The 11,371-nt window shown below is 35.1% G+C and overlaps 1 protein-coding gene across 2 annotated transcripts; it reads right to left on the bottom strand.

Moving 5' to 3' along the window:
- Window positions 1-1,644: 1,644 nt before the first annotated feature.
- On the bottom strand, window positions 1,645-10,529 carry LOC116725109 (programmed cell death 1 ligand 1). Of its 2 annotated transcripts, none has more exons than XM_032571006.1 (9): window positions 10,378-10,529; window positions 8,861-8,930; window positions 8,418-8,674; window positions 7,739-7,835; window positions 6,983-7,249; window positions 6,069-6,179; window positions 3,106-3,171; window positions 2,821-2,871; window positions 1,645-1,787 (listed from the first exon to the last, which is right to left on the bottom strand). In XM_032571006.1, the coding sequence occupies exons 1-9, from the start codon at window positions 10,378-10,380 to the stop codon at window positions 1,771-1,773; spliced, it is 939 nt and encodes a 312-aa protein (XP_032426897.1). In that variant the 5' UTR covers window positions 10,381-10,529; the 3' UTR covers window positions 1,645-1,770. The 2 variants fall into 2 exon arrangements, with proteins under 2 accessions (XP_032426897.1, XP_032426896.1); XM_032571005.1 differs by lacking the exon at window positions 10,378-10,529 and adding an exon at window positions 10,020-10,117.
- Between the last annotated feature and the right edge of the window lie 842 nt (window positions 10,530-11,371).

The following is an 11,371-nucleotide window of genomic DNA, read 5'->3' as shown; positions in this document are numbered from 1 at the left end:
ACTTCTCAAATCTAGTCTTAACCACAAGCCTTAATATATTGTATTAGGATTTTATGTAATAGACCAAGCAAAGAAATGCTTATTTGTGAAGTGGAGTGAAGTGGTTATGCAAAAATTTTACTCATAAAAACTTGAAGCGTCTTCACAAAAGAGTGGCAAGAAGAAAACAACTGTAGAAAGAAGGCCAACTTTTTGGCCTAAATTCAAAATGGTAAAGGAGATGGAAGAATAATATGATGCATCTCTATGACACATCATTGCAATGGTGAAACATGGTGGTGGCAGTATTATACAGAGGGGATACTTTTCTTTAGCAGGGAAAGGAAAGATGTAGATGATGACAGGTCAATCCTAAAAGAAAACTTAGAGGCTGCAAAAGACCTGAGGCTTTGGTGGAAGGCACAAGAGCTTGAGCTATTTTAAAAAGAACGGGCACAACTTTCAGTTTTTACATGTGCAAAGCTGGTAGCAATATAGCACAAAACACTTGCCGCTGCAGTCGTAGTTAAAGAAGATTGCAGACTTTGGTAGATGAATACAATACACAATTTTCAGGTTTGAGCTAGTCAATCACATAAAATCCCAATAAAACATTGAACTATGTGGTTGAAATGTGACAAAATATGTAACAGCAGAAGAGGAATGAACGTTTTTTACAGCAATGTAAACCAGAAGTTTCTTGGCCAATACCCTGAATTACTCATAATCTCAGAAAAAAGTCCATTAACTTTTCTGAAAAAGATGATGTCAAAATAAAGTTTTATTTTAAACTAAATGTTACTGTAACAAGTCAAGTCTCTTGCCAGTAAAGTCATTGCACTTCCTCATCTTCACTGATATTAGAGAAGCTGTTGCTGCTTCGCTTGCAATCCAGCAACTGATCTAAATCAAGACCTTTCTTTTTCTCATGCACGTACAAAGAACTGAAACCTGCACAAAGTCTCAAAGTATGCTTGAGTTCAAAGTATGCTTGAGTTCAAAGTATGCTTGAGTTATCAAATTGTTTAAAAATGAAAGAGTCTGAGACCAATATTGCATGTCTTCACTATTGCACAAAAGGACGGAGCTCAAATTTCCCCTGGCAGCATTTCGAGAAATGTTAAGAAGTCGTCTCTTGAAATAAACCAATGTGTGAAATGTAATCTCTTTAATTAAGTAGACAACAAAGACAAATTATAAAAATACAAAAATCTATATTTATTGCACATAAATTTAAAATGTGTTTACTTTGCAGCATATTTGGGCTTTAAAAAACTATACATACTATCATTTCTTAAAAAATGCAACATGTTTTTTGTTCAACGCCTCTGTGTCCTCAGTACTTTGTAGATTGTTCTTGACACTTCAGTGTCCCTCTTGTCTTCAGATCTTGCTCAAGAACAGGGCAGTCACATGCAAAGGATGTGACTAATGCTCTATAAGATCCTCTTTCACTTAGAAACCTCCTCAAAGTCTCATGAAAAAGTGGCTCCCTTCTTTATCCAATCGCAGCAGAGTCTTGTTGGACTGGGACAGAATAGTCCTCAACTTCTCCGCTGATATCTTTTCCACCAAGATAGAGCCGCATTCTTGCTTCCTGGAACAAGTCACCTTCCAGGTGGTGCAGTTGACATACATAAGAAGATCCAAAAAGCTGGCATCAAGGAAATTAGAAGCAGCATTAGTCCAAGATGAGAGCAGGATGTCAGCTACAGTTGTTTTCCCACTTCCAGGAAGTCCCTCCCTCAGGTAACAAGACTTCACCGGTATTTGCGAATAGATCCTGGAGTCTCACTGACATCCCTTCCCTGAAAATGAAAAGAAGCTCTGTAATTCTGAACCATATAACATTATTAGCTGAAGGCATCAGTACAAACTCTTAGTTTCATAACACTAATGTAAATACTGCCAGTAGAAAAAAAAAGAAAAGTCCTAACAGTGAGCCATGTGGTACACCTCAGATTTCTCAAAAGTGACATATGTTGCAAGGGGAAAAAAATATGCTGTTTGTGTGTTCATATGCTTTGAAGTCCTTGAACTGTGTCACCTGGATGAGTAAAATATAAGTAAAATCCTTAAAAATTATTGAAATATGAGCAAAATATGAGCAAAATTTGAACATCTGCATAATTTGCAAAAAATACCTAACAGAAAAAATATTGGTTTGAGTTAACAAGTATGAAATTATTTGTCTATGGGTAAGAAATTAGTGCACTTGCGTAGCTACAATGTATGGGTTGAAAGAATCAGTTGACCTTGGAATCGTTTTAATTTCATGCAGTTAAATTATTGGGCTTCCTGTAAATGAGATTAAAAAGGAAGAGGAGTCTGCTATTTTTTTCAATGGGATTGGAAAACTGTCTCTGACTCACTTGTTTTGCAGCCTGAAAGGCAGCGAAACTATCACAGAGGCGTCTCGTTTTTTTGTAGTGAGATAAAACTCGGAGTAACGAGCTTTCAGATGCGATCTCAGATTTTCCTCTGTGGGACGTGCAGCAAAAAACAAACTCGTTGAAAGAGAATGCTAAAAGAAACAATGTTCTTCTTTTACTTCCTTCTTGAACATATAATTTTATATTATTGTGTCCAAAATGGGTGAATTTGTCTAGTAGCTTACTAATGTAGTTTCCTACATAAGTAAGCATTCTTTTATTTTATGCATTTAGCGCAGTATTTCAACTTCATTTCTTTCTTCTTTTTTTTTAGATAGTTGTTTTCTATTCTAAAGACTTTTACTGGAACCTAAAGGCAGTGATGATAGTAGAGGATCATATCACTGTGGACAACAAGAGACAGATATCAAACAACACAACAGTATCGTAACTCAGCGTCACGTCTTACCTTCAGCAATAACTATTTCCTCAACTTCGTTTCCTTTGTCTTTCTGTAGGCCTGAGGGAAAATGAACATTATCAGGAAAACAGGGGACTTATTTAACACCTTAGCTAATCAGTTCCAGAGTTAATAATTACCAACTAATTTAATCATGACAAGTGTAAACATAGAAGAGGCCTAATATATCAATGATTTGACTTCAATGGACTTTTTTTTGTAGCTGTTAAATGGTGCTTTCAAAGATAGTAACGTTGTTGTTCGGTACAGAAGAATGGAGCTGTTCAGACTTACAGGCAGCTGCAGACATGGACTCCACATCACCAGCCAGGCAGCTATGGGTCCTGGGAGTTCTGATATCTATAAAACAAGGGGACCTTTGATTTAGTGTGTTGATACAAAATGTTAGATAAAAAATATATAAAAGCATGAATACAAAGAAAAGAATAGTGGATGGTCTGTCTGCCTCTAAAAGCAAAACACAGCACATTTACATTGGAATAAGACATATTAGCTTTAAATTAATGCTTTACAGTATGCTTTCTATTCATTTCTCTTGCAACACATTTAATGATTTGGAATTTGAAGTTTAGGAACAAAATGCAGCACTTTTCAAAAGATTTTATGCTAACCTTAGTAAAGATGATTAAATGATCTTTCTTTGCATTATAATAATCTCACAATGAAATTTTAGGAAAAATCCAAACATTAAGTAACTAATAAAAATATTGGTTTCCACACTTATTTGTAATCTTAACAATACAATTAAATGTAGCTGAATCATATTTACTATAACCATTTCCTTTGCAATGTGGATGAGAGTATTTAGGAACTATAACAAGACCTCCTCTTACTTTGAGGTACAAATATGTGACAAAGGGGCCAATTTCTCTTTCTACTAAGCAAAGAGGGAAAGACAAGTACTTGTACTTATGTTAAGCAGAAATTAAGAAATGGCTGCAAGAAAAAAGCCATAGTGTCTTTTAAAACAATAATAATTTCTTAATTTGGGATTTTTTTTCTTCCAACTCAATATTGAAGTTAAAGTTTGGATTCTTCTACTATTTTTGTTTGTGAGCGTATTCAACTGCAAAAAGATAGATTATTTTAAGATTTTTTACACTTTTATAGTGACACCAACAAATGTGGAGGATGATGGATGATAATGTTAAGGTGTTATTACAAGAGCATTATGACTTCATTTTTCTTTCCGTCTCTTATTTACATAGTTAACACTCAGTCTTTGTGTGAAAACAATATTCTTGTAAGTATCGCTCAGAATGCGATACTTACAAGAAGTAAGTATCTGACTTTTGCTGACGTTTCCTGACTATAGTCACCCAGAGATTTCTATACCCGTAACTCAAACAGGATTTCTTGTCAAATTAGCCTGTTCGTTTATCTGAAAGTGTGTGTAATAAGTGTACAAGGGAAGAGGGTGTTAGTTTGGATGAAAAGGCGAACAAGCGCTGGAGCAAAAAAGCACCTACGCATTCACAAATAGCTGTGAATTTCCCCTTTTGGCAAAACCAAGCAGGGTGATTCCAGGCAGATTCATGAAGTCCTCAACTTCAACAAAAAAAAAAGCAAAGTCATGCTCACATGACTAGTATAAACAAAATGTCACATGCTGGTGAAATTCCACTAAATTAAAATGACAAAAGGTACGGTACTAAATCAAACATGAGATCGTCAAAAACATTTTGAGAAACACTTCCTCTTTCAAGTGGAAATTGCATTGCCATTGCCATACATAAAAAAACCTAGATTTATGTTTCTGATTGAAATAATGTGTTATTGTTGTTGATTTTACCACAAAGCCTTTATTTTTTTAGTCTCTTTAGCAACAGAACTAAAGTTCTGTTGCTTCCTGTTCTGGCTTGGCTCCAGAACAGGAAGGATATAAAACATGCTGTGAACTGCACAGACAGTAATGTCAGACTGTTTGAGCTTTTAGGTCAAACACTAAAAACATGAGAGACACTCCAGAATTTTCTAGCAATGCAGCAAGTTACAAAGCTAAATAAAGAACCAAAGTGAAAGTCAGTCTCAAGTGATGCTTCCCTTTCCCACTGGTCTGTTATGCATCTCTTCTAGATTCATCTGTGCATCAATTTTGTTTTACTTTCTTTCTCAACTTATCTATGTTGACAAAGTCATTTAACATTGCCAAATGTGGAAAATTCTTAGCTATTTTTTCAGATTTGGCTTGTTTCACACACTGATGCTTCCTTAGAAGTAAATGTTACTCTACAGAAGAATATTCCAATTTTCTCAAATACTTTATTCAGTAACTGTATAGTAATCTGAAACTTAAGTGGTCAGAATTATATGGTGAAGTAATATATGTACAAATGCTTATTAACAAAATCTAAACACTGTACAATATGCTGCTGGTAATGATTTATATTGCTATTTATATTGTCTGATTTTTAGTAGATTTGTTTTTCAGGTAGTAGCATTGCAAACCAACAAATTAAAAAGTTTTAGTGATGACATTTTAAATACAGGCTGCAATTGTTCACTAAGCTGCAAAACAAACAAAAAACTGTGGTAGGATGTAGTAGTCCTGAGAAAAAACCCACAGCCCACGACCAATACAAGATTGAGGGATGGATGGATGGATGGATGACCCATGTTGACCCACGTTGTAGACACCAAACAACCCCTGTACTATCACCACTTCTAACACCTACATATAAGCAATGAGTACCAATGTGAACTTATCAAACCAAAGAGCACTTGTGTGATGCAAGTCCTTCTGAGATAAGATTGTACATATGCAATACAACAGCTCCAAGTTGCTGTCTTACTTTTTCTTAACTGAAATGGTTTGAGCTTATATTTCTTGATGCTGCAGTGAGCTGCTAAAATACATCCACACTTCCTGTATTTATTCAATATTGTATTTTGCTAAGGAAAGTGTTTTTCTTGCAATGGTTGGTGGATCTCTGAAAGAGTTTAGCACAAAAATATCAGTGCTGAATTTGCTTTTCATACACAACCATAATCCCCCCAACCAATTTTCAAGCACCAGCTTTATTTCTAACAAAGTATCCGACCGGGACTTGGCATCAATAAATGCCTTTCCTAAATGACTTGGGTTGGTATCAGGGACTGAAAACCTTAACTGGGACATACGTGACTTCATCTTTCTTTACAAATTGATCATTTTTGGACAGTATAATGTTGCCAAAAATACTAACAAATGACATTAAGTTTTGGTTCTGTGTTTAATTGAATAAGCAGGCAGTTACCTTTTCGGCGTCGGTAAACAACCACTCCAAGACCAATGGCAGTCAATACTAATCCTACACACAAAACAACGATGAGGATGTCATTTTCTCCTTGACGGAGTGGTATGTCATCTGTAGTAAGAGAGAAAATACAGAGCAACCTCTTTAATAACGTACATAAAATTAATCTCAGACAAACATTTTGTTTATGTCCACAGATGGGTTTTATAAACCACTTTGGAAAGAACCAAATTTACCAAAGACAAATTGGAGCAGACTTCCCTATAGTGGGCAAAAGCAAAACTAATAGTCGCTGTGAAGGAGAAATAGTTTAGCCTTATGCAACAGTATTTGTGCTGAGCATCAAAATATCTTTTCAGATTACTTTTACTGTTTTTGTTGTTGATTTTCATCGTTTCCTAAAGAATACTGGATCCTCTCTGCTTTAAGCTGATCAAGTTCTGTCCCTTAAAGACTAAAATTAACCTCCAGTCTTTTAGAATATACTTTCCAGTGAACCTAAAAAGCAGACCATATAGCCAAAAAATAAATAAAATCTAAAGATTTTTTTTCTCAGCACCCCTACACGATGTTGAATTGTTCCAAAACACCTACAGTTGCAGTAAAAAGAAGGGGTAATTCTTGCATCTCTTTGCCACTGTAGGTAGGTGCAAAGATAAGTTTGCTTTCATATCGACTTGAGGGAGCCTGAGAGTTCATTTAAGATGTGAAAAAAGGGGGGAAAGCACGAACAAAACAGGAAACTGAAGTAGCACAAAGAAGAAGATATCATTTCTTGCTGATTTCCAGAGTCAGTAAATTTTCTATGACATTTAAACTTTGAACTGATTCTTTTCCCATTTAGTACCTTTCTGAAGCAAGTTCTTTGAGCACTATATTAAAAAAAAAAACCTTCACAAATGTTAAGAATTTACCTGGAATGTGAAATGTTGCAGACGAGTGGTCTTTTGTAAAGTTGCATGTGTATTTTGTTTTCTCTGAAGAGCTGACTTCAATCTGACTGACGACTTTAATGAGACCGTCTGGCGTTGTTGTAGTTGTGGTGTTGGAACTGTAACTCTGCAGATGCCCATCCTGCCACACAACAGGAGACTGAGGGTATCCCTCAGACTGGCAGGTTAACACCAATTTATCCCCCTCTGCTGTCCTCTCAATCTGTTTTGAGACTGAGTGATATGGTGCTAGAAAAGAATAAACAATTAAGATTAGCGACATTTTATTAGAATAAATAATGTAAATAAGAATTCAAATGTTGTGTTTGGGTTCAGACATAATGGATTGGCTTAAACTAAAGCACATTTATGTTTTGGAGGCACTGGATCTAAGTAGATGTCAAACTTTGCCCATTTTTGTTTGTTAAAGTCAAAGTCTGTGCATGCCTACTTTTGCACTTATTGTCTCAAAAGATCAAACAAAATCCCAATAAAGTCTAAAAATGTTTTAGGTATGTGAAAACCTCTGCAAGGAACTGCATCTGAAAAGGTCTCAAGCTTTTTCTCTATCAGACTGAACAGTGATGGGTTTAGTTTCATTTTCAAAATTAGTTTTACTTTTAACTGCCCAGAAATAACCATGTGCAACAGTCATTGAGCAAGACCATTCCTGGAACAAAAGTTCTGCTGTAATGAACAAAAAATGCACATCGTAACAGACTCAAAGAGTGATCTTACCTCCAACTGACAAAGCTATAGTTTTATAATCGGTCCCTTCTGTTGTTTGAACCAAACACTGATACGTCCCAGAGTCAGTGATCCTGAGATCTGAAATCTTTGAAGTGAGATGGAAGGGAAAAAAATTATTATGTACCATAAGACAAACTACTTCAAATGAACTTGAATCATAACTTCATTTCTACTTCTGTCTCCAAGCATTTAATAAAGTACAACAAATCATAAAATTGTGTTGCATATTGTTAATGCACATATTGCCCTAACAGGATTAAGAACGAACAAACTTCAAAGTCATTCATTTTTTGGCAGCATAAAATGTGTTGGCAAGTTCAAACAGGCAAGCAACATATGTCATAAAGAAATTACCCAACTGTCTCATCAGTCATCTGACAATTGTTATGTAAACTCTGGTTAACGGAAACTGATTCGGTGCCAGAAACATTTTATTTTTCTTTTTATACAGAGAAAAGCTTCTTGTGGACAGGCATTAAAAAATGGCATGTTTGCCATAATGCTTAAACTAGAACTCATCTGGTCAATACAATACAAACACACTGGTGTTTGTATTGTATTGACCAGATGCCAATGTGTTGTATTGACCAGATACCAATACAAACACACCAGTGTGTTTTGTATTGTTCATATTAAGTAAGTAAATAAATAAAAAGAAAAGAAGTACCTGTATCTTTGCCCAGCTATTTTTCAGTTCATCAGTGAGAAGCTTCACTCGACCCTTGAACTTTGAAGAAGAAGAGCTCTCCAAGTTGCCTACTAGCCGTATCACTTCCTGATCTGGACTGCCGTCCATCCAGTGCCAGATAACCTTGAGGTCATTTTGAGAATTTGCTGGTTTGGAAGAAAACCTGCAGCCCATCACAACATTTCCTCCATACTCAGAATTATATGAAGTGTGCTCTGCCTCCACTGTAAACAAGGCTGCAAGACAATAATGTGTAGTAGATGTTTTAGAATAAACTTGCACAAAATACATAACATACACACACTAAATCTCAGGTTCATTTAAGTAACAAGCTTGCTTTGCAGATTTAAGTTAGCTTGCGTGTAAAATTGAAATAGAAATAGAAATTCCTCATGTTTCACAAGTATATAGTTACTACCCACCTGCAAGAGATGGCTGCAGGGACACTTGCAGAACTACAAGAGCTACAACAATGACCAAGTCCATTGAAATCTGAGAATGAATAAAAAGTGTAAACAAAATATTGAAAACTTTTGGTCACAGATAATCACAAGTCACTTTGCAGATGAAGGTCAGCTGAAAATTTTGCAGTGCATGACATTGAGATCATCAACAACACATGATGCTAAGATATACATTTTTTTTTATCACCGACCTAAGTATGACTAAGCTCTTACTGTTGCAAAATGTCTATTTTAGATAACATCAGGAAACCACAAAAAAATATAATAATGTGTGTTCAGCTGTAGATAACATCATATTTCTTCGGCAGAATGATTCACAACTAAGAACTTCATGGAAACAGCAAAATATTTTCACACAGTGAAATGTCATGTCTGGTTTTGCCATGAATCTGTTTTACGAATTATTGTACAAAATAGTAACACTGAAACGGTATGACGTTTTTAGTGCTTACCACCTATGACTTCCACAAATGACTTAACAACATATGCTGGAATTGGTTTTGGGTCTCAGCTAACGTTCTGACTTATCAAATAAGGACTGGACTATCAGACAGTTAACGCAGATTTTTTTAAAGCACAGTTGGTAAAAGTTGGTACCTGCATTCCATTAGCAGGTGGTAACATTGCTTTTTTATTTTTGAAAACTCAAAATACTGTAATAGTAAAATCAAGTTGCGATGTAAATGTAAATCCTCTACTTGTCCAGACTTATCAAGACAGCATAAAAACCTAGATAAATTATCATGGAGTAATTTACAAACGCTTGCAGTTTCCATAAAAGGAGATTTGTAAAAAAAAAAAAATATATATATATATATATATATAAAATAATTTTTTTTAAAATTGTAGTACTAACAAATAACTAACCTTTAAAAATATTTTTTTTAACGTGGGGCAAAACATACATTAAATTAACGCTATAGTTAAGCTACTAAAATAGAGAGACAAAAGGTTTTTTTTAAAAACTTTCGAAAATATACCTTTAAAAATTCCCCTTGTATTACTGTAGTATGACTATATGAATAATAAAAATAGGTACCTGCAACTATTAATCGTGGCTAAGTAAAGCAAAAATTTGAAAGCTAAAAACAGAGTATTACTCAAACTGCTGTCCTACCTGCAGATTGATACAATCAGCCTTTTGTATTTTCATGTGCTGCTTCCTTCTTCCTTCACGTCTAAATGATACTATAATTTCTTCGAGCGCTTTTAATAAAGAGGAGGTCCTTCCTCCTTAAGTAATACACCCACACAGCATGGCTGTATCTAACTTAACTCAGTCATATGAATAAAGTTGAGGCGTGTTGCTCATCAGGGACTTCACAAATAGTATTATTACTACATACTATGTGTTCACTGTGTTTTAAAAAAATTGTAAAATTGTAAGTAAACGCTGTAAATAAGTATTTAAACTTGTTTCTTTTTTTAATATAGATATAAAGACCAAATTACATATTTTACTAAGGAGGACCTACCATAAACAACGAGTAGAAGAAGCAGTTTCTACCGTAACCTCTTTAATCAGCGTGGCGAGCTCTTTGCAGTTGAGGTGCGACGTCAGTAGTTTGTAACAACAGCGTAAAAAAACGTCCAGGAACTGTGAAGGCGTGAAGAAATGAATCCCAGCTGACTCAGTGTGCGTTTTATACTGTCTGTTTTCCCCCGCATTCTCGTGTGGTGTTTCGGGATTCTCCAAATAACAGACTCTTTTAAGCCAAGTCAGTCACTATTACCGTAAAAGTGACGGCGCATTTTTCTTTTTCTTTTCTTTTTCTTTTTGCTTTTGTTTTGTTTTATCAAGACCTTAACCATAATTTCTCACCAACATGAGCAACCAGGAGCTTCTTTAATAAACCGTGAAACAAATTATATCGCATGTAAAGTAACATAATAAAAACTCACGTACAGTAAGTAACACAGAAGAATAAAAACTAAAGCAGAAATTACCACAGACATTAATTTCAATGCTCATATATTATTACAGCATTAATAACAACTCACTCAAAACTGAAACTATTCGATTTGTCTTATGACTAGGTGAATATACAAGGTTATAGTAACTCTGGGAGCATAACAGGGTGACTTTACAAGTTGATATTCAACTATCAGCTCTGGTAGCCAACCAGCTACTTAAGTCGAGGTCCTGCTTGTAGAATATTACTTAGTAATAGAAATACCACATGAGTGCATGGTGCACTTGTAGTTTTCTCACCATGACTGTTTTTATTCCATCTATATTTCTAAATAGCTGACTTGTCTTTCTTGTAAGAAAGGGTCAGCTGATAGGCAGTGAGCAGCATCATGTGGAGGAGGGACAGTGCTTTGTCAGGGACAGTATGAAAATTAAGTGGCTATCTTGCTGCCAGTGACTGACTCATGTTTATTTAAAAAGTTGAATCAACATATCTTTTTCTGTCTCTATCAAATCTTCCACTCCACAAATGTATTTTGTTCCCTGAAAGTAACTGA

The sequence above is a fragment of the Xiphophorus hellerii genome, chromosome 8, assembly GCF_003331165.1.
Source record: "Xiphophorus hellerii strain 12219 chromosome 8, Xiphophorus_hellerii-4.1, whole genome shotgun sequence".
Taxonomy (NCBI): domain Eukaryota; kingdom Metazoa; phylum Chordata; class Actinopteri; order Cyprinodontiformes; family Poeciliidae; genus Xiphophorus; species Xiphophorus hellerii.
Note: the sequence above shows the minus strand (reverse complement) of the source record. Positions and strands in the feature narration are given on the sequence as shown.